General features: G+C 43.0%; 1 protein-coding gene, 1 long non-coding RNA gene and 1 pseudogene across 3 annotated transcripts in view; 2 read left to right on the forward strand and 1 right to left on the reverse strand.

Annotated features, from left to right (window-relative positions):
• NIPA1 (NIPA magnesium transporter 1) overlaps nt 1-12807 on the reverse strand; it is a 53077-nt gene extending 40270 nt beyond the window's left edge. The window contains exon 1 of one of the 2 annotated variants that reach the window (XM_072795259.1): nt 12627-12807. In XM_072795259.1, the coding sequence (XP_072651360.1) occupies nt 12627-12795 (169 nt within the window). In that variant the 5' untranslated portion in view covers nt 12796-12807. The remainder of the gene's footprint in view (nt 1-12626) is intronic. The other variant, XM_072795263.1, reaches the window with a different exon arrangement.
• On the forward strand, nt 11921-13428 carry LOC140615411 (uncharacterized). Its single transcript, XR_012016069.1, has 2 exons — nt 11921-12182; nt 13148-13428. It is a non-coding gene; the product is annotated as an uncharacterized lncRNA (long non-coding RNA).
• Nucleotides 13429-18124: 4696 nt separating this feature from the next.
• LOC140609276 (EMI domain-containing protein 1 pseudogene) lies at nt 18125-19606 on the forward strand (annotated as a pseudogene).
• The last annotated feature ends 4758 nt before the right edge of the window (nt 19607-24364 follow it).

The raw sequence follows: 24364 nt of genomic DNA on the forward strand, positions 1-24364 counted from the left end.
GTTAACTCAAGATAGTTTACAGGCCTGTAGGTAAAGCTAAAGCTATAAACTACTAGAGGAAAACACAGAAGGATGCCACCATGACCTGAGTAGAAACAAAGATTTCATAGGCAGAAATCAAATCAAAAAGCACAAATGACATAAAAGAAACAAAATAAAGTTATGCAGGTTGGAAGATGGTGGTAGAGTATGACCCTAGCTTCCCCTCATCCCACAACTACAACTAGATAACTATCACATCATTCTAAATACCTCCGGAAATCGACCTGAAGACTAGCAGAACAAACTCCACAACTAAACGTAGAGAAGATGCCACATCACAGATGGTAGGAAGTGCAGAGATATGTTTTGACAGAGAGACTGTGGCCATTGTGTTATGGAGGGAGCTGTAGTCGCAGAGAAGGCTGAGAGACGGGCTAGCATATTGGGGATCCTGCAGGGAAAACAAATCCCCACAGCAACTGGCTTGGAAAGAGAGAGAGGCCAATGTTATTGAGTTCCAGCAATCAGCCCAGCTTAAAACCTGGAGTTTTAAAAGCCAGCATCCTTGGCTGAGATAGAGACTGGAGGGCATCCTGCTGGTCTTAGAGAGAAGGCAGGCAACAACCCATAGACATACAATGTGGAAACAAGCAATCCGAAAAGCACCTAGGGCACACAGTGGGGAAGGTTACTTACTCCTTTCAGAACTCATCCTAGAAAGACAGTGTTCACAAAGAGAACCCTCCAAGAAAAAAGGAACTGCTGGTGCTACTTCCCTCCCCTGCCTCTTATAAGCACAGGGCCACCTGCGGGAACCAGCACAGTGCTAAAACTAACTTGCTGGCACCAAGCCCACCCCCCACCCCCGCCCCGTCCCACTGCAGTGGAACCACTCCTCTCAGTCACCCTTACCTCAGTCCCAGTGCGGCAGGCCACCTTCAGAAGACCAGCCCAAAACCCTACTCACACTATGCCTCCTCGATCTGAGAGGTTTTGCAGAGCCTCAGTTTAGGTAGTGGTGGTGACAGATCTCATTTTATAAACAGACTAGAACACACCTAGTGAAAATGTCCACATTCAGGCCAGGGACTCAACACTGCCCACAGCCTCTGCAGATGACTGGCCTGAATGATAAAACAGCTAGGGCATAAAGCGGAACATATGCAGCACACACTGGAGATACTCCTGGAAGTGCCAGACATTGGGCAACAGAGGACATCACACTGTAGGGTACTACATGTTGTGGTCTTCACAAGGCCATTAGATGCACAGAGACTCAGACAAAATGAGAGGACAGAGAAATTTATCCCAAGGGAAAGAACAGGACAAGTCATGGCCAGAGATTTAAGCAAAACAGATATAAGGGACTAGCCTGATAGAGAATTTAAAATAATGATCATAAGGATACTCACTGGACTTGAGCAAAGAGTGAAAGACATGACTGAGACCCTTAACACAAAAATAAGTAATGACATAGAAGAATGTGAAATAAGTCAGTTAGAGAAAGACAAATACCATATGATCTCATGCATATGTGGAATTTAAGAAATAAACAGATGAACATATGGGAAGGGGGGGAAAAATAAAGAAGAGAGAAAAAGAAGCCATAAATGACCCTTAATGACAGAGACCAAACTGAGAACTGATGGAGGGAGGGAGGGGTACGATCAGCTAAATGGGTGATGGGTATTAAAGATGGCACTTGTTGTGATGAGCAATGGGTATTTATGTAAGTGATGAATCACTTAATTCTACTCCAGAACTCAATATTGCACTATATGTTAACTAACAAAACTTGAATTAAAAAATAAATTTTAAAAAAGGCAACATAGCAGAGATAAAGGGATCAATAAACAGACGAGATCGGGCGCGTTCAGGGTGGTATGGCCATAGACAAGGGATCAATAAACAAAACAAGAAACAAGCTTAACAGAATGAACAGCATGCTAGAAGGAGCAGAGGAATGAATTAGTGACCTAGAAGACAGAATAATGGAAAGTAATCAAGCTGAAAAAAAATTATGCAAAATAAGAATAGACTTAGGGAATTCAGTGACTCCATCTAACATAAGAACATTTGTATTACATCAGTCCTAGAAGAATAGGAAAAAAAAAGGGAGCAGAAAATGGAATTGAAGAAATAATAGCTGAAAACTACCTACTCTGGGAAGGAAACAGATATCCAGATCCAAGAGGCAGAGAAACCCTTACAAAATCAACAAAAGCAGATCCATATCAAGACATCTTATACTTATATTGACAAAATATAGTGAAAAAGAAAAAAATTTTAAGTGTAAAACAAAAGACAGTAACTTACATGGGAAACCCATAAAGCTGGCAGGAGATTTTCAGCAGAAACTTTGCAAGCTAGAAGGGAGTGGCATAACGTATTCAAAGTAATGAATAGGGAAAAATCTGCAATCAAGAATATTCTATCTAGCAAGGCTATCATTCACAATAGAGGAGAGCTAAAGAGTTTCCCATATAAACAAAAACTAAGAGTTTGTGATCATTAAACCTGCCCTGCAAGAAGTATTAAAGAAGACTTTTTTAGGTGGAAAGGAGAAATAAAAAGTGACGGTGTAAAAGTAGAACACCCTAAAGCAGTTAAAATGAATGTTTTGTAAAAACTCAAGGAACTCACAAAAAAAGACATAAAATATAATAACATATAGCTAAACATGGAGAGAAGAGTAAAGAATGGGTTCAAATTTAAACAACTATCAATTTAATAAACATTGCTCTAAGCGCAAGAAATTATATACAAACCTAAAGGTAACCATATATCAAAAGACATTACTAAACATGCAAAAAATAAAGAGAAAGAAAGTATATCATTAAAGAAAAATCAGCAAACCTTGAAATAGAAAAAAGGGATCAGAGAAAATCTTCAGAAACAACCCCAAAACAAATAAAATAACAATAAATACATATATATCAATAATTACCTTGAATGTAAATGAATTAAATGCTTCTATCAAAAGACATAGGGTAAAAAAAAAAAGACATAGGGTGATATAATGGATTTTAAAAAACCAAAACCCATCTATATGGGAGAGAGACTCATTTCAGATCTAAAGACACCTTCAGATTGAAAGTGAGGGGATGGATATCAAAAGAAAGTGTGCAAAGAATGCTTATATTGGGCAAAATATACTTTAAAACAAATAGATGAAATAGACTTTAAGACAAAAGCTGTAACAAGAGACAAAGAAGGCCACTATATAACGATAAAGAATATAATCCAACAAGAATGTACAATTGTAAATATTTAAGCACCTCGCATGTCAGCACTCAAATACATAAAACAGTTCATAATAAACATAAAGGAACTAAAGGATAATAATACATTCACATCAACAGACAGACCATCTAAACAGAAAATTATGGAAAAAGTTATTTGAATACTGGAAGGTTTGGTTTTAACAGATAAAACCATCATGAAAAAATATATATATATATATAAACAGTAGGATACACATTCTTTTCAAGTGCACACATGAAACATTCTCCAGAATAGATCACAAAGATACTCAATATTGGGGCACCTGGGTGGTACAGTTGGTTAAGCACCCAACTCTTGTTTTCAGCTCAGGTCATCATCTCAGAGTTGTGGGATTAAGCCCCCTATCAGGCTCCATGCTCAGCATGGAATGTGCTTGGGATTCTCTGTCCCTCTCCCCTCCCGTTTGTGCGCTCTCTCTCCAAAATAAATAAGTTTTTTTAAAAAAGATATTTGATATCATACAGTGTCAGGGAAATGCAAATGAAAGTCATGAGATACCACTATACACTCATCAGAAAGGCTAAAATTAAACAGGTGACAATACAAAATGTTGAAAAGAATGCGGAACATCGGGATCCCTGGGTGGCGCAGCGGTTAGGCGCCTGCCTTTGGCCCAGGGTGCGATCCTGGAGACCCAGGATCGAATCCCACATCGGGCTCCCGGTGCATGGAGCCTGCTTCTCCCTCTGCCTGTGTCTCTGCCTCTCTCTCTCTCTCTGTGTGACTATCATAAATAAATAAAAATTACAAATCAAAACCACAATGAGATACCACCTCACACCAGTGAGAATGGGGAAAATTAACAAGGCAGGAAACAACAAATGCTGGAGAGGATGCGGAGAAAAGGGAACCCTCATACACTGTTGGTGGGAATGTGAACTGGTGCAGCCACTCTGGAAAACTGTGTGGAGGTTCCTCAAACAGTTAAAAATATACCTGCCCTACGACCCAGCAATTGCACTGTTGGGGATTTACCCCAAAGATACAGATGCAATGAAACGCCGGGACACCTGCACCCCGATGTTTATGGCAGCAATGGCCACGATAGCCAAACTGTGGAAGGAGCCTCGGTGTCCAACGAAAGATGTAGTTTATGTATACAATGGAATATTACTCAGCTATTAGAAATGACAAATACCCACCATTTGCTTCAACGTGGATGGAACTGGAGGGTATTATGCTGAGTGAAGTCAGTCAGTCGGAGAAGGACAAACATTATATGTTCTCATTCATTTGGGGAATATAAATAATAGTGAAAGGGAATATAAGAGAAGGGAGAAGAAATGTGTGGGAAATATCAGAAAGGGAGACAGAACGTAAAGACTCCTAACTCTGGGAAACGAACTAGGGGTGGTAGAAGGGGAGGAGGGTGGGGGGTAGGAGTGAATGGGTGACGGGCACTGGGGGTTATTCTGTATGTTAGTAAATTGAACACCAATAAAAAATAAATTAAAATAAGTAAATAAATAAATAAATAAATAAATAATAAAAAAATTAAAAAATTAAAAAAAAAGAATGCGGAACATCAAAAACCCTCATATACTGCTAATGAGAATGTAAAATGGTACAATTATAGTGGGAAAATGTTCAGTAGTTTCTTAAAATTTAATTATATACCTACTTCATTAACCAACACTATTACTCCAAGGTATTTACTGGAAAGAAATGAAAACATTATGTTTTTAAAAGACTTAAAAATTTGGAAACAACCAAAATGTTCATCACCAAAGAATGAATAAGCAAAGTATGGTATTCAAACAATGGAACACTATCCAGCAACATAAGAAATGTACTATTGATACACACATCGTGATCAATCTTCAAACCATGATGACATAAGAAAATACATACTGTATTAATCCACTTATATGAAGTTCAAGAATTGGCAAAATTAATTCACTCTGTGCAAATAGGTATCAGAAGAATGGGTATTCTTGTTTGAGGAAGACAAAATGAAAAAGGACATAGGGAACTCTTTAGGGTTATGGCAATAATCAATTATTTTACTAGGGTGTCAGCTACACAGGTGTATTTATTTCTCAAAACTCATTAAACTGTACCCTTAAGATTTGTGCAGTTTACATAATTATACTCCAGTGTTTTTTAAAAGAAATAGTTCATAAACAATACATAAAAATTTCCAGGTTAGCCCACACACTGTTGACCATAATACATTAACTGCTGTGATAAAGTTTCACTGTTTCGTCAGAAAATGAAATTCTGTGCTTCAAAGGGAAAATGAATGTGGTATATATTAACACATTCTCCTTTCTCATCCTACTCCCTCCAGGAAGCTCAGTCAATAGTTGTATTCCATTTCCTTACTCTGCTTATCTATTAAGTATTTATTAGAACCACCATGTACACAGTCCTTAGTGAATACAAAGACTTTAAAAGACTTCCAAGGCATAGTTTCTGCCCTTAAAGAGCTTCTACTTTCTCCCTGCTATAACTGCAGGGCTTTCTCTCCCAGAGATGGAGGCTGCCCCTGATGCACCCTGAGGGCAGAGAAGCCAATGTGGTTGATTCCTGCTTTCATGACAGGTAGATGTCAGATATTTATACCTGTACCAGTGTGATCTTTTGATGTGAACAGAACAATCTATGATAATGAGCTCTCAGTCATGACGACTAGAATGGAACTGTAAGAGATAAGTCAAAACTGTGGAAATGAATTTGGGGTATACATGTTTATATTTCCACTACATTTAAATATGAGCATGCTTCCCAGGCATTGCTGGTGGGATTGAAAATAGATATGATATTTCTGGAAATCAATCTGGCTATATATACATACACACAGTTTATAAGAACATCACTTTTAAACTTCTACTGCAAGAGAGATACTCAAAGGAAAGAACCCACAAAGATTTACATGAAAGGATAGTCAATGTAACATATTACATTAACAAAGAAACTAGACACACCCATGTCCTACAAAAGGAGAATGGTAACAGCCACTGAATATATTTTCAAATACTATCTAATAACATGGGATGAGCTCATGACAGATGGAACATAACCACAAGATATAAACTGACACACAGAGCACAGACACATGTATGTTCTGCTCCATTTTAGAAAGTACATAAAGAGATGTACTACCTAAAAGCAATATTGGGCCAGAACCGGATCCTGATTCTAAAAGATAAAGTGAGGGAAAACTTGAAATAATCACAGAATATTACACACTGACCATGAGAATATTAAACATTAACTGTTAATCTTTAGGTATAATATATTATGGTTTTGTCGAACCAAGGGATATTTGCTGAAATATCTAGGGGAGACAGTATGCTGCCTGAAGTTTGGGTCAAAATTCCCAGTGGGCTGAGGGTGAGGGATGACCCTGGGGGACAGATGAAGTAAGATGATTGTTGAAGCCAAGTACAATGAGGGCCCATTACACTGTTTTTTCTATGTATGCGTTTGACACTTTCCATAATAAAAAGCATTTTTTGAGATTTTAAGGATATATAATTTTTTGGAATATCTGATGGGTAGTGGTCATTACTCTATACCCTAGATATGTGTTAGATATATTTTGTATGTAGAATTTTTCATTAAAATTCTACTTTGAAAGATAACTATTGAATGTGACTAGAAAGAAATACACCCTAACTATAAAAAGTTATCTCAAGTTGAGGAGATGATACTTTTAATTTTCCTATTCATAGTTTTATGTACTTCCCAGATTTTAAACAATTACCAATAACTCTAGTCAGGAAGAAGGTGCTTTTTAAAAATATGATTATGTCTGGGAATTTATGATATATTCTGCTGAATAATTACATCACCCCAAAGAGTTCAGACTGGACATGAACAAGCCAGCCAAACCCTCTGCCTAACTGCCGCCCCTGGGTCGAGGGCACTGCCTCTCAGCTTGTTTCAGGCAATATCTAAATGAGGTCAGTTTACAGTCACAAGTTCCTGGGCCAGAAGTATTAAGGAGTGTGGACTGAGGGACTGTGGGATTGTGCATATTACTTTTTGGAAAGTGGTATTTAAGTTTGTATTCAAATTCCAGTTAGTTACTGTACAGTGTAATATTTGTTTCAGGTGTACAATATAGTGATTCAACGCCTCCATACATCACCTGGTACTCATCACAAGCAAACTGCTTAATCCCCATCACCGAGGAAGGGAAAAAAAAATGAGTGGGAAATATCAGAAAGGGAGACGGAACATGAAAGACTCCTAACTCTGGGAAATGAACTAGGGGTGGTGGAAGGGGAGGTGGGCGGGGGCTGGGGGTAACTGAGTGATGGGCACTGAGGGGGCACTTGATGGGATGAGCACTGGGTGTTATTCTATATGTTGGCAAATTGAACACCAATAAAAAATAAATTTAAAAAATACCCATCACCTATTTAATGTGAAAAGTGGTCTTTTCTAGTTCCTCACAGTTGAAACGATTTTTTTTTAAATAATGATTGCGGGGATCCCTGGGTGGCTCAGTGGTTTGGCGCCTGCCTTTGGCCCAGGGTGCGATCCTGGAGTCCCGGGATCAAGTCCCACATCGGGCTCCCGGCATGGAGCCTGCTTCTCCCTCCTCCTGTGTCTCTGCCTCTCTCTCTCTCTCTCTCTCTATGTCTATCATAAATAAATAAATCTTTAAAATAAAATAGAAGATGATTGCTTACTCATTAAGGACTTAATTAAAAGAATGAAAATATAAATACCGTTATATTTTATACTATACCTATAAATATCTTTGAGGAAGAAATATGGTGTCAACAGGTCCAACAAGACCAAGGGGTATTTTGCTTATATCATATGAAAATGAGAATAAATTATTTTTTAATATTTTATTTATTTATTTATTTTGAGAGATAGAGTACACAAGCAGAGGAAGGGGCAGAAGGAGAGGGAAAGAGAATCCCAAGCAGACTCTTGTGCTGAGAGCCCACCCAGGGCTCAATCCCACAATCCTGAGATCATAAGTGTGTGCCTGGAGATGGCAGAAGAGGCAAGGAGAAAGCACACATGCATCTCATAGCCATGGAACACACACCCTGCAGAAACAATGCACAGAAGGCTTAGGACAGCAAGCAGAATGCCTGAATACCAGTTTCCACTCTCACTCACCTTCTAAGTGTCTTAAGAGTGTGACTACACCTCTAGGCTGTACTCCTCAGCAAGGAGACTATGAAATCTGAAAAGGATTTTTCTATTATGTAAAATATATATAAAACTTACCATTTTAAACCTTGTTAAGTGTGTGATTCTATGACATTAAGTCACACTGTCGTGCGACCATTATTACCACGACTGATCTCCAGAACTTTTTCATCTTTCCAACCAGAAACACTGCACCCATTAAACACTAACTCTCCACTCTCTGCTTCCTGCAGTCCCTGTTACCTCCATCTTACTTCCTATCTATGAATTTGACTAGATACCTGAGTAAAATCATAAAGTGTTTGTCCTTTTCTGACTGGTATATTTCACTTAGCATATTGTTCTCAAAGTTAATCTATATTGTAGCACACGTCAGAATTACAATCCTTTTTAAGGCTAAATAACATTCCCTTGAATGTATATACCACAATTTATTTATCCATTCATCTATCAATGGATATTTGAGTTGTTTCCATGTTTTGTCCACTCTACATCCTTTTGTTCCTGCTATAACCACGGATGTACAAATATTTGTTCAAGATCCTGCTTTCACTTCTTTTAGGTCTATACCCAGAAGTGGAATTGCTAGATCATATAGTAATTCCAATTTCATGTTTAATTTTTTTTTAATTTTTTAATTTTTATTCATTTATGATAGTCACACAGAGAGAGAGAGAGGCAGAGACATAGGCAGAGGGAGAAGCAGGCTCCATGCACCGGGAGCCCGACGTGGGATTTGATCCCGGGTCTCCAGGATCGCGCCCTGGGCCAAAGGCAGGCGCCAAACCGCTGCGCCACCCGGGGTTCCCTCCATGTTTAATTTTTTGAGGACTTGCCATGCTGTTTTTTCTTTTCTTTTCTTTTTTTAAGATTTTGTTTATTCATTCATGAGAGACACAGAGAAAGAGGCAGAGAGATAGGCAGAGGGAGAAGCAGGCTCCCTGCAAGGAGCCCAATGTGGGACTGGATCATGCCCTGAGCAGACGCTCAACCATTAAGCCACCCAGGCGTCCCACCATACGGTTTTTTTTGTTTTTTTTTTTTTTTAGCAATTGCACCATTTTACATTCCATGAACACTGCACAAGACTTCCAATTTCTCCACATCCTCACCAGTACTTGTGATTTTATGTTTTTGTTTTGTTTTTACAATAGCCATTCTAATGGGTATGAAGTGATATCTCCTGGCTTCGATGAAAGGGATTTTAAAAAGATCAGCTGGTTCATCCTAGTCTAGGGCATTCTACATACAGCAACTCACTAGGCAATTCTCCAAAGCCTCCAGCAAATTCAAGCACATGACTTTCCTGAAACTGTTTCCACAAAGCCTGTTCCAGGGCAGGATACCACCTTCATGCTATCATACTCCCTGGCCATCCTCACCTATATGCACAGGAATTCTAAAAGCTGTAACTGGTTTTCCACAAATGTTTTCACACCCAATGGTTACCTTGTTTCTCTCACTTAAGTCCTGCTTTACCTGGATTCTAACACTATAAATGTAAAAATGATCTGTGGTCCCTCATGTCCTCTTCCCATGCAGAGTCCTTCAAAGGTTCCCCAAGAGTCAGGCAGTCCACTAGGAGCTTGTGTTGTGCTCGTGGACTATCTGGGTACTCCATTCATTGGGAAGGTCCTTTCAAGGTGTGTGAAAGCCTATAACAGAGGAAGCCTTGCCCCAAAACCCACAGTAGAAGGGCTGAGACCAGAGCTTACCTCTCCTGAAGGTAAAACTCCAAAGAAATGCTCTCACGTGGCAATTCATTTAAAATTGAAGCTTTCAGTGAGAGTTTTTTATAATGTAGGAAACTGACCGTCTTTTTATGCAAGAACTTGACTTCCTACTTCTTGGCTATTTTCTCTTTCCTCCTAAATCCTCCATTTCAGGCATTTTATAATGGACAATTCTGCTGCTTGTTATCAGAGGTGGGAAAAAATTTTAGGGAGAGTAGATTCTAAAACTGCATATCTTCAATAACTACAATAGTTAGTGTCTGGCACATAATAAGAGCTTCATGAAAATCTACTGAACAAATCAAAACTAAATTTATCAGAACAAATGGATATGTGTCTTCCATCATGATGAACAACTCAGCCTACCTGAATCTGTCGCAAGTGGATAAGTGGGGAAGTATGGAATTAGCAAATATTACACTTTCACTTTTATTAATTTAAAGGGATGTTATGTAGTTATAAATAACTGTATCAATCACAGCCGGATTTTTTTTTCTAGTTATTTTATTTTCTTATTCATTAATTCCCTCAAATACATAAGCTGAGCTAAAATAACTTTAGTTTTACTCAATAATTGTTTTTTTATTAAAGTCTATATTAAGGTTTCGTTAGATTTTCCCCAATATCATGTGTCCTTAGACTTCTCCTGTCTGTGACAATCTCTCAGACTTTACAACCTTAGCAAAGGACTGGTCAGATATTTTGCAGGCTGTTCCTCTATTCACGTTTGTATGATGTTTTTCTCATGGGGAGACTGGGGTTGTAGGTTTTTGGAAGGACCATCACAGAGGTGGAGTTCTCTTCTCACACATCTTACCAATGGGCACATGTGTTGTTTATTTTTGAGTCACAGGGCAGCCCTGGTGGCTCTCAGCGGTTTAGCGCCGCCTTCAGTCCAGGGTGTGATCCAGAGATCCGGGATCATGTCCCAAGTCAGGTGCCCTGCATGGAGCCTGCTTCTCCCCTCTGCCAGTGTTTCTGCCCCTCTCTCCCTCTCTCTCCCTCTCTCTCTCTCTCTGTGTGTGTGTGTCTATGAATAAATAAATTTAAAAATCTTTAATAAAAAATAAAAAAAATATTTTTGAGTCACAGCAAACACTTCACACACTCCTGAAGCCCATCAAACTGGCTCCCTGAAAACTCTGCCACTGCGAGTTGTGTCTTCATATCTGTTGAATTTGCTTTGATTTAGATTTTATGTAAATTTCAGTGTTTTCACTCCAAACTTGAGTTCTTTAAATGAATATCCATGATTTTATATTTTCATTTGAGATTACAGGTCCCTTTTATGTCTTTACTGGAGGGGCTCCTGGCTGACCATCTAGGACACTCTGAGAAAGTTTCACCTGTGTTCCAGAATCAGAACTATTAAATAAGTTTACTTGTTCTCAAACCCATGACTTGGTGGTCTCATTTCCCCCAAAGAACTCTTAATACCGTTCTTATTAAAATGCAGCTAACAACCACAAGATTCTGTCTTTCTGGGAGCAGCATTTCTTTTCCGTTTCAAAGCATGCTATATCTCGCATTCAGTAAACTGTCTCAGGCCTCTCTTAGCACAGAGGAATGTCAGCAAAGAACTGTGCTCCATCTCTCACGTTCCCACCACTAAGCAGTGGGGTTTGGTAGTGAATCCACCGGGGGAATACTCAGTTGGCCCATTTTTTGCTTATTTAAAATATCTGCTTTGCGCTTTCTTCACACTAAAGATCACTTGTAGTCAGACGATTGGAGTCTCAACCAGAGTGGCTTAACCAAGGGCCCCGGGAACAGAAGCTCAAGAGAAGCAAAGACCTGCTGCCCAACCCCGAGGGTGCGCGCCTCCGCGGCCCGCCTGTCCCGCCCCGCCCCGCCGCGCCGCGCCGCGGCCGGCCTAGTGCACAGCGCTTCCTCCCGCACGCTGGCGGGAGAGGGGCGCAAACCAGCGGGGCTCCGTCTCCCGAGTGCGCGGCGGCCGGGGCCACAGCCCGGGCGGAAGGCCCGTGGCTCCCTGCAGGCAGGCGCCGCGCCGCGCCTCGACTCCTCGGGGCTCCTCTGAGAGAAGAGGCTCCCCGAGCAGCGGTGAGTGCGGGCCACGGCGGCGCGGGCTCCAAGCGGAGGGCGGCTGGCAGGCGGCGCGGCTGCAGAGGGCGCGGGAGGGTCTGGGGAGGAGGAAGAAGTCCGCGGAGCAACACTATCAGACCGACCCGGGGCGCCGCAGGCCGCCGGCGGGAGCAGCAAGATGCGGAGTCCCAGCGGCCAGGGCCCGGGCCGCCTCCAGGAATGCGGGAGCGCAGGGCGCGGCCGCGGCGGGGATGCTCGGGACCCGCCCGGGCCGCCGCCGCGCTGCAGGTGGGCGCGCAGCCTCCCGCCGGGCGCCAGGCGCGCTCCGCCTACCGCCCGGGCAGGCCCCGAGGGAGGACCCAGGCACCCCCCGGCCAGCAGCCGCGCCCCTTCCCTGCGCCCGGCGACGGCTCCCTGCACCCCCGCCTCCACCCCGAGCACAGCCCGCGCGGCCCGCCCTACCTCGCCGCTTGGCGCGCACGATGCCCTTTTTTTGAAGCACGAACGTGGACCCATTCACCAAACTCGACACGACGGCCACGCCCAGGCCGAGCGACACGGCAGCGGGGCTCGGGCTGCGGGCCCCCTCCCCGGCCGCCGCCGCCGCCGCCGCCGCCGCTGCAGTCCCCATTCCGCCCGCGCCCGCGCCCGCCCTCCGCGCCTGCGCCTGCGCGCCGAGCCGGGACCGAGGTGGGGGTGGGGGACGGCCTCGGGGAGCCAGGGCCGGCGCCCGCGGGAGGGTGGGGTGAGCGCTCGGAGCGTCCAGGGGCAGGCGCCCGGGGGGGCCACGGCGGTCCCGGGCGGTGCGGGGTGGACTCGGCGAGCCTGGAGGCCGGAGGAGCGACCGTGAGGAAGGGGCCGAGAGAGGGAGTAGTAAGAGGGGGCGGTGCTGGGAAAAGGGAGCGGGCGCTCGAGGTAGGCTGGAGGTGAATGAGAATACAGGAACCCCACTTAAGTTTTATCTCAGATAAATCATTTTTCAGCAAGTGTCCCATGCGCCGCTTGGGACCAGGAGGGGCCGGCAGGACGCAGGCAGGACCAGGAGGGATCAGCATCCCCGCCAAGGCTGCAGGCAGAGGCCCACGGGGACTCTCGACAGGGCCTGAACCCTGGACCACCGGCTGAAGACCCTCGGATGGGACGACGGGCTGGCGTGAAGCCAAGCCGTCGCCACAGTGCAGCAGTCCGGCTTGCAACCGTAACACCTAATTTCCTAATTTATTTTCAATAAAATATATCAAAATAAAGGGAAGCGTGGAAAACAGTACTAGTTATTTATTTAAAAATTCCACAATCTCTAGCCTAATTATTATTTAGATATTTTCCCTCAGTATATATACTTTTACATAATATCAAATAATAATATACAAAATATCCTTTTTACTTAATGTCATAATCAGTTTCCACGTTGCTACATAATTATTATTTTATTTTATGTTTTTAGATATTTATTTATTTATTTATTTATTTATTTATTTATTTATTTATGATAGAGAGATAAAGAGAGAGAGAGAGGCAGAGACACAGGCAGAGGGAGCCCGACGTGGGACTCGATCCCGGGATTCCAGGATCGCACCCTGGGCCAAAGGCAGGCGCTAAACCGCTGAGCCACCCAGGGATCCCCACAATTATTATTTTAATGGCAGTATAATTTCCCATAAAGCTAATTACTGTAATTTGTCCGGCCATTTAACAATTGTTGGTTGGTTGGTTGTTTTGGCTACCAGTTTTTTTTTTCTATTGTAAATGATGCTGTAATAAACATCTTTATAAATTTTGAAAACACTCAGTTAAAGAGTATAAATCTACATCTACAGCATTATTAGTTTGTGGAGCAAACTCAAATAGTATATGAAATCATATACTCTTCCCTATGAAACGTTTATGCTGAATGAATCTAGCCCATTGTTTATTCTTTTTTGTTGTAACATACAATTGACCCTTGAACAATATGGGTTTGAACAGCTTGGGTCCACTTATACTCAGATTTTTTTGTTACAATATAGTACTGTAAATGTATTTTCCTTCCTTACGATTTTCTTGATGTTTTCTGTAACTTACTTTATTGTCAGACTATAATATATAATACATATAATATATAAGATATGTGTTAGTCTACTGTTTATGTTATTGGTAAGGCTTCCAGTTAACAGTAGGCTATTAGTGGTAAAGTTTTTAAGGAATCAAAAGGTATACAGGGGTGGGAGGGAATCCCTGGGTGGCTCAGCGGTTTGGTGCCTGCCTTTGGCCTGGAGTATGATCTTGGAGTCCCGGAATCCAGTCCCACGTCGGGCTCCCTGTGTGGAGCCTGCTTCTCTCTCTGCTTGTGTCTCTGCCTCTCTCTGTCTCTCATGAATAAATAAATAAAATCTTTAAAAAAAAAAAAAAGGTATACACGGATTTTCCTGTGTGTGTGGAGGGGTGGTCGGTGCCCTTAAATCCCACATTGTTCAAAGGTCCGTTGTATATAACATAAAACTTGCCATTTTAGACATTTTTAAATGTATAGTTCACTGGCATTAATTATATAGACGAGGTTGTACAACCCTCACCGCTATTTCTAAAACTTTTCCATCATCTGAAACAAACTCTGTAGCTATTAAGCAGCCATCCCCACTTCTTACCCCTACTCCTTGGTAACTACGAAACTACTTGGAGTATTGAATATTCCCACTCTGGATATTCCATCCAAATGGAATTATACAATATTTCACCTTCCATGACTGGCTTATGACTTAGCTTGGTTTTCATTTGGTTCTAAGTTTCATTCATGCTGTAGCATGTGTCAGAACTTTATTCGTTTTTATAGTTGAGTATTATTCCACTGTATATACATACAACATTTTGTTTATCTGTTATTTGTTGATGGACACTTGAGTTGTTTCCACCTTTGGCTTTTGTGAATGATGTTGCAAAGATGGGCATGAAAGTAGCTGTTTGAGTAACTGACTTAAAATGTTTTAGGTATAGTGTACTTAAGAGTGGAATCGCTGAGTCATATGGTAATTCTATATTTAGTTTTTTGAGGAACTCCTAAACTTTTCCATAGTCTCTGCACCATTTTACAGCCCCACCAGCAATATACAAAGGTTCCAATTTCTCCACATTCTCACCAGTACTTGTCATTTTCCATTTGTCTTTTTTAAAAAATAGCTATCCTAGTAGGTATGAAGTGGTTGCTTATTCTTTTTAAATATACCTGTGAACATGAGTGAGGTTTCCTGATATAAGCAATAACTTCTATCATAAATCTCAGCAGAAGCAAGCAAATGAAAGCAGCAGCAACAACATTGCCAGCATAATAATAATTTACCTTTCTAATAATGCCATATTATTTAATATACATATATTTTAAATAATGCCTTTAGAGCTTTTGGCAAAAAGAGTCATGCTCATTTATAAATAAATAAATAAATAAATAAATAAATAAATAAATAAATAAAAACTCAGTGAATTCAGTAAATGCCAGAGAATATAAAAACCTCACCCCAGGGCAGCCTGGGTGGCTCAGCTGTTTAGCACTGCCTTCAGCCCAGGGCGTGATCCTGGAGACCTGGGATTGAGTCCCACATCAGGTTCCCTGCATGAAGCCTGCTTCTCCCTCTGCCTGTGTATCTGTGTGTGTGTGTGTGTGTGTGTGTGTGTGTGTGTGTGTGTTTCTCATGAATAAATAAATAAAAATTTTAAAAAAACCTCACCCCAAATTCAGTCACCTAAAATAACTATTATTACCATTAAGAACGCCACTCTATGGGACGCCTGGGTAGCTCAGTGGTTGAGCATCTGCCTTCAGCTCAAGGCATGATCCTGGGGTCCAGGATCAAGTCCTGCATCAGGCTCCTTGTGGGAAGCCTGCTTCTCCCTCTGCCTGTGTCTGCCTCTCTCTCTGTGTGTCTCTCATGAATAAATAAAATCTTCAAAAAAAAAAAAAAAAAAAAAACCTCCACTCCAAACATTTTTCCAGATGAGTATTTGGGTAAAATGATAGACATTTATCAAATGGGAAGGCACATGTAGTATTTTAATTCAAAAGCAACAAATGTATATTACTTGGATTTAATTAACATTTTATAAACTGGAATAAAAATGGAGTGTCCACTGAAGCTAAGATAAATACTATTCTACCACAAGAGACTAGTTCCTAAAAGACGCCTCTAAAATTGTCAGTGAAAAACATTAGGCAGTGAAAAACATTAGGCAGTTACTAGGTTTCTCTTAGCTTTTGAGACAGTATCATGTGACTCCTTGCGATGACCAATGAGGAAATCAGCTCAGTTACCATCCCCTTGCAATTTTTTTTTTTTACTTTGTCAAGGCATAAAACATTTAGAGGCTACCTTGTACTCATAATTCTTTATTTGTATAATCTTAAATATTTTATTTATTTATTTGAGAGAGTGAACGAGTGAGAGAGAGAGAGAGAGAGAGACCATGAGCAGGGAGAGAGTGAGAGTGAGAAGCATACTCTCCACTGAGCAGGAAGCCCCATGCGGGGCTTGATCCAGGGCCCTGGGATCATGACCTGAGTCGAAGGCAGACACTTAACCAAAAGAGCCACCCAGGCACCCCTATGTTTATATAATCTTAAATATATATTTAACTGGGTTCATTATTCAAATCATCCTTTAGCCAATTTTTTCCTATCTTTCAATTCACAAATTTTTCAATGAACATATATTAAAAATAAGCAACCATAGGTGTTAGAATCTTTGAGTTCTTTAGTTATGGAATGTTTACTTGAACCACAAAATGCACGAATTTAATATTTTCAAGACTGTACTTTCTTTCCCAAAAACATTGCGGACATTGTCTCACCTTCTGGCATTAAATGTTAAGAGTCTGAGGTCAAATTTAACACAAATGGGGTATGAATAATGTTAAAGAATGATTGTTAATTTTGTTGGGTGTACTAATGAAATTGTCATTATATTAGTATCTTTATTACAGACAACCACTGAAGTATTTACAAGTGAAATGATTATGTTGGGGATTTGCTTTTTAAATTTTCATAAGGAAATAAAAGGAGTGTGTAAGCATATGTGTAAATGGATTGATCAAGTACGTGACACCTGTTACCACCTCCAGGCAAGAAAGAATCCTACTGCATGTTGGATAGCAAAATAGGGTATGGATACCTGCCACCCAGAATAGTAGTCACAAGATGTCTACTCCCTCCATGCTTTATAAATGCTAGGGTCACCAAGAGAGACACATTTCACTAGATAGAATGACACTTTACTCTCACAGGAATCAGTTTCAACGGTGGGTTTTAGTCTATCATGGTCAACAGGTCCCAGCCTGTGGCCAATGCAGGACAATGATCTGCATTCACCCCTCTTTTGCTTCAAGCTAAGGACCCCATTTCATCCCTGCTGGGAATGGATATAGTAGCGGGGTTGGCCACATGACCTACGACGCACATGCTCAAGCAGAACAAAGGAATACGCAGAATCTGAAACAGGGAAAGAATGCCCCACGAGGTGATAGCAGCACAGGCTGCCAAGGCTCTTTACGGCTTGAAAAAGAAGTATTCTAGGCCTCTACCCATTCCCATGCAGCCAAGCAGGGGTCAGAAGACTGCACGCCTGTGATTGCCTCTCCCATCAAGATTAAAAGAGTAAAAATAGCAGGAAGTTGCTAATTAAGTTGGGCAACAAGTACAAAGTATATGAGGATTTCATGCTATTCTCTCTTCATGTGTTTGAAAACATTCTTTCTTTAAGTGGCCTCCATGCTAGGCATGGAGGCCACTATGGGACCTGAACTCACAATCCTGTGATCAAGACCTGAGCTTAGATCAAAAATTGGATGTTCACCACCTGCAAACATTCCAGTAGAAGTATTTGTGGTGTGTTTTTTTTTAACTCTGAAGTCAGTCTGATTTTCAAAAAAAAAATATTTTTTATTTCTATGTTTGAGAAGAGTTTAAATACAAATAAGGAATCAGGAAAGATTTAATAATGTTTTTTCTCACCCGCCCGGCGCCCGCTTCCCCGCCCCTCTCCTGCCGCGGCGCTGGGGAGCAGGCAGCGCGGGCGGCGGCGGCGGCTGCGGCGAGGGGCGGTGCGCGGAGGGCGCGGGCGCAGCACCGGGGCGCGCGGGCCTGGGCGCTGCTTTGCCTCGGGCTCCTGCTCCCCGGAGGCGGCGCCGCGTGGAGCGTCGAGGGAGCCCCGTTCTCCCAACAAGGAACTGGTGCTCGTATGTGGTGACTCGTACCATCTCATGCCACGTGCAAAATGGTACCTATCTTCAACGAGCGCTGCGGCACTGCGCCTGGCCCGTGAGCTGCCCCGGGAGCAGCTACAGCGGTGGTGAGACCCTCCTACAAAGTGATGTACGAGACAGTGACCGCGCGGGAGTGGAGGTGCTGCCCTGGGCACTCCGGGTGAACTGTGAGGAAGGCTCCTCTGGTTTCGTGGACCCCGGGTGGTCAGGCAACACCATGCGACCGATGGCATTTCGGCCCACAGCCTTTTCAGGTTGCCTCAACTGCAGCAAAGTGTCAGCTGACCAAGCGACTGAAGGTACTGGAGGTCAAGGTGGCAGCGCTCATTGTCACTGAGCAGGCAGTGCTCCCAACCCCTGCTGCCGACCCACTCTGGGGCTCCCCAGCAGCTCAGGGCAGCCCTGGGGATGGAGGCCTCCGAGGGCTACCCAGAGTCAGAACAGGAGGGCCCCACTGCTCCCTTGAGATGATGGAGTTGGTGGCCAGGGGCTTCCTGGGCCCACTGGCCCTAAGGGAGAAACTGGCAGCCGAGGCCCAACAGGGATGAGAGGCCACCAGGTCCTCAAGGTCCCCCAGGAAGCCCTGGCCAGGCTGGAGCTGTGGGCACCCTGGAGAGTGGGGACCTCCAGGCCCACCAGGGCCTCCTGGCCCCCCTGGGCCCCCAGCCCCTGTTGGGCCACCTCACATCTGGTACCCCCAGTATGGGGACCCATTACTGTCCAACACCTTCACTGAGACCAGCAGCCAGTGGCCCCAGGGACCAGCGGGACTCCCAGGACCTCCAGGGCCTATGGGTCCCCCTGGACTTCCTGGTCCCATGGGCATCCCTGGGAGTCCTGGACACGTGGGATCCCCAGGCCCCACTGGACCCAAAGGAATCTCTGGCCACCCAGCAGAGAAGGGAGAAAGAGGACTGCATGGGGAGCCTGGCCCCCAAGGCTCCATGGGGCAGCTGAGAGAACCTGACCCCAAAGGAGACCCTGGGGAGAAGAGCCAATGGGGGGAGGAGTTGCACCAACCACACGAGGCTTTGAAGATTTTAGCTGAGAGGGCTTTAATCTTGGAAACAATGATTGGGCTCTATGAACCAGAGGGGCCGGGGACAGGCCCTGCTGGCCCGGGCACTCCCAGCCTCCTGTGGGGCAAGAGGGGAGGACATGCGGCCAACTACGCAATCGCAATCGTGGCTCCCAGGAGCAGCAACAAGAGAGGCTGAGGGTGGGTCGGCCCTAGGGGCAGACCAGGCCAGGCTTCCCTTCCCAGCCTGAACTTTGCCAACTGCCTCCAGGGACCGCCCATCCATATTTATTAACGTCCTCAGGGTCCCTTCTGTCACCTAGGCCTTTGGGATGGGCAAGTCTTGGTCCTGACTCCCTGTGTAAGCCAAATAGGAAACTGAGAGAGGACAGTGGCCTGAGAGGGAGGGGCAGCCCAGGTAAGAGGTGAGGCCTTGCTCAGAGCCCTGTGCCTCCACCTCCCTCTGTGAAATAGGATGATGCAGGCCTGCAGAGGAGGGGTGGTGGGTTCAAGTCTTAACAGCTGCCCAAGCCTCGGGGCCTGTAGGCAATGAAGGGAGCCAGGAGTTGGGGCTCTCCTGGGCCCTTGGCACCTGCAGGGCTGATGGGGAAGGGCTCGCCTCCCCCTCCTTCCCAGCTAAACCTTGGGGATCCCAACATACCCCTCCTCTCCTTGATTTCTGGTGCTGGGTCCCCACCCTGAGCTCAATAGTCAGGACGCAAAAAAAATAAATAAATAAATAAATAAATAAATAAATAAATAAATAAATAATTGTCAGGACGCTGGGGATTCCTTGCATAGGACCTGCCCCCGAAGCCCCACCCCCTCCTGTGTCCCATGTAGGGGTGGGGGCATGGAGAGGGAGGGGCCCCCTGGAAGTAGACATCTCCAGCCAATAAAGGCCCCCAGTCTGTTGTCCCGTTGAAAAAAATAATGTTTTTTCTCTTTTATTATAAAATATTTCTAATGTCTATAAAGGACAGAGAATAACATTTTTAATAAGCCATGTACTTATCCCTTCAAATCTATCAAATCTTAATGTTTTAATGTATTTGCTTCCAATTTTTGAAGGAAATATACAAGAGTAGAGGCTCTCTTTTATTCCATCTCTCTTTCTTCTACCTGGCATCTGCAGAATTAGTTATTATCCTCAAAGCTCAATAACTCAATTAGAATATATCACACTGAACAATCTATCATTTCTACTAGTACATAGTATATCCTTTCTTTTGTAGATTGTTTTTCCTTCTTTCAGCAATTTTCTTTTTTTTAAAAATGTATATATTTATTTGAGAGAGAAAAAGAGAAAGAGAGCACGAGCAGGAGAGGGGGCTGATGGGGAGGGAGAAGCAGACACCCTGCTGACCAGGGAACCCAAGGCAGGACTTGATCCTGGGATCTTGAGATCATGACCTGAGCCAAAGGCAGACATTTAGCTGACTGAGCCACCCAGGTGCCCCCAGCCATTTTCTACCACTGTGTTTTTAAATATCCCCAAGCTAACCCTCCCCTTCATATGTTCCATCAGGTGAGTTCTCTATTTTAAGGAAAGCAATTATCCTTATGTTGGATAGTCTTTTATGTTATGTTTGTTCTTTTCTTAATTATCTCAATATTTATCCTCTATGTCTATATATTGGTGAAATTCTATGTGTTTCATTAGCTCTGAAATTTTATTTTTCATCAAATCTGTTGTTTGCTATCCAGTCTCTGAGCTCTTCTTTCAATGATTTTTTTGTTCTTATTGAGCATTTGTGTCAGGGGTTTCTAAGACCACCCAGAAATTAGATGATTCACTTAGGACACAGGACTGAGCATATAGTCATACTCATGACTATGATTAATTACAATGAAAGGATGCAAAACAAAATCAGCAAAAGGAAAAAGTCCATGGGATGAGATCCAGAGGAAACAAGGAGCTTCCAAGAGTCATCTTCAAAAGAAGTCACATGCATGTGCTAAATTCCTTCAACAAGTTATGATAATATGCCTGAAATATTGTCTGCCAGGGAAACTTGCCTGAGCCTAGGAGTCCAGGATTTTATCAGTTATCAGTCACATTAAAATTCAAGACTCGGGCAGCCCCGGTGGCGTAGCGGTTTAGCGCCGCCTGCAGCCCAGGGTGTGATCCTGGAGACCTGGGATTGAGTCCCATGTCAGTCTCCCTGCATGGAGCCTGCTTCTTCCTCTGCCTGTCTCTCTCTCTCTCTGTTTCTCATGAATAAATAAATAAAATCTTTAAAAAATTAAAATAAAATTCAAGACTAATGGAAAGCACAAGTTCAGCATAAACAATATTGTTTGTACAAATAGGTTAGGCAGTGAGCCACTCTAATCAGTTAGGGAAATAAATAATAATGGAGTAGTAAGTGAACTCTCTAAATCTACATTTCCAGATGCCACCCCAAGGCAAGCTTTGCAAACAAGCCTAAGTACAATGGTCTCACAGCTGCTATGCTCTTTTCAGAACAGCATCCTAGAATAAAATTCTTTTTTTTTTCTAGAGTAAAATTCTTATTGTAGAGTTTACTCTTATTCCTTGGGTAATATTTCTTCCAGAATGGCTTCTTCGTCTATTTATTTATGTTTATCTACACATCTGTCTGTGTGTCTTTCTTTATCTTTTTCCTGTTGTAAGTTTGTAATAATAGCTTCTCTGATTCAGAAATCAACTAAAGTCAAGGAAGCATGCCCAAAAAAGTTTTTGAGTAGTTAAACTAGATACCACAAAGCCAAGAGATTGATTCTATTAATTTTATTTTTTAAAGGTTTTATTTATTTATTCATGAGAGACAGAGAGAGAGAGAGAGAGAGAGAGAGGCAGAGTACACAGGCAGAGGAAGAAGCAGGCTCCATGCAGGCAGCCGGACGCCCTGGGCTGAAGGTGGCACTAAACCGCGGAGCCACCAGGGCTGTCTGATTCTATTAATTTTAAAAGCAGGAGAAACTCTTAAGTCTCACCCAAAAAGGCTATTTAATCTAATTTACACACAGAATTCGTAAGCTTTAAATTTTATTAGAATTTCCCAAACAATTATCCGGTGGAAAAAAATGTTGATAGGCTATGGACAACTGGGTAACCATGTAGCAAAAATTAAATTGGATCCATGCTTCAAACTTATAGAAAGATAAGATCCAAGAAGATGGATTCAATGTTAAAAAGAGCCTCATTTGTTTGGTTTTCAGATTCTGCATATAGGTGAAATCACATTGCATTTGTCTTTTTCTGTCTGACTTTTTTCACTTAGCATAATACCATCCATGTTGTCACAAATAGCAAGATCCCATCCTTTTTTATGACTAATGTTTCATTATGTATATATATAATAGAATCTCTAAATCTATATTCCCACATAAACATATATATGTATGTATATGTGTATATATATATATTCCATCCCACATCTTTATTCATTTATCTATATTTTTAAAGATTTTATTTATTTGAGAGAGTGAGAAAGAGTACAAGCATGGGGAGGAGCAGAGGGAGAGGGAGAAGCAGGCTCTCTGCTGAGCAGGGAGCCAGATTTGGGACTCAATCCCAGAACCCTGGGATCATGACCTGAGCTGAAGGCAGACACTTAACTGACTGAGTCACCCAGGTGCCCTATTCATTTATCTATTGATGGACACTTGGGTTGCTTTCATATCTTGGCTATTGTAAATAATGTTGCAATAAACATAGAGGTGCATATATCCTGTCAAATAAGTGTTTTCATTTTCTTTGGGTAAATACTAGTAGTGATATTATTGAATCATACGGTATTTCTATTTCTATTTTTTATCTTTTTGGTATTTCTTTTATTTTTTGAGGAACCTCCATACTATTTTCCGCAGTAGCTGCACCAGTGGATGAGGATGAGTCCACATCACCATCAACACATATTATTTCTTGTCTTTTTGATTCTAGCCATTCTGACAAGTGTAAAATGATATCACATTGTGGTTTTAATTTGCATTTCCCTGATGATGAGTGATATTGAGTATTTTTTCCATGTCACTCACTCGTTCTTCTACCTCATTAACCCTCGTTGTTAGGACCTCCAGTTTGGATTGCATCTCATTTAATTGATTTTTAATTTCGGCCTGATTAGATCTAAATTCTGCAGTCATGAAGTCTCTTGAATCCTTTATGCTTTTTTCCAGAGCCACCAGTCGCTTTATAATTGTGCTTCTGAATTGGCTTCTGACATCAAATTGTAACCCAAATTCTGTAACTCTGTGGGAGAGAGGACTGTTTCTGATTCTTTCTTTTGTGGTGAGTTCTTCTTTCTAGTCATTTTGCTCAGTGCAGAGTGGCTAAAAACAAGTTGTACTGGGAAAAAGGAAGGGGAAAAAAAGGGGAAAACAAAAAACAGAAAACAAAAACAAAAACAAAAAAACAAACAAGGAGGGGTATCCTCTGATTCTATATACTGTAAGTCCCTCAACTTCCCCTGGAGCTTTCCAGTGCTGTTTGGTTAAGAACTTGCTTTTCCCCTGTCCTTCCAGCTGGTCTTCTGGGGGAGGGACCTGCTGTGCTGATTCTCAGGTGTGTGCACCTGGGGGAGCTGCCCTACCCCCTGCCTGGTGCACGGCTCAGTGGGAGCTGTTTATCCTGTGAGGCCCTGTTCCCTGGCAGCCTGCTCCATCCCAGGCAAGGTGACAGAGGGAGGAACAACAAGCCTGGTGGCTGCCAGCTCTCCAGCCCTGGAGTCAGCTCATGCAGTGTCTCCCACAGCTCCCAGTCCGCATAGGCCTGGATGCTCCAGGGGCGGGGGGTGCTGCCCTGCACAGCTCAGGGCTGCCCCCCGCGTGGCAGGAGCGTCCTCGCTGTCCTGTCCCAAGGATCCACCTGTCCCAAGGGGAGCGCTGGATCCTGGGCTGTGTTCCCCGGCGTCCTGGGCTCCGGGGTTTGTGCTGCTGGAATCGTGCTCCCAGGGCCGCGCAGCCCCCTGCGCTCGGAGCCGCCGCCTGA

Source organism: Canis lupus, chromosome 2 (assembly GCF_048164855.1).
Source record: "Canis lupus baileyi chromosome 2, mCanLup2.hap1, whole genome shotgun sequence".
Classification (NCBI taxonomy): Eukaryota; Metazoa; Chordata; class Mammalia; order Carnivora; family Canidae; genus Canis; species Canis lupus.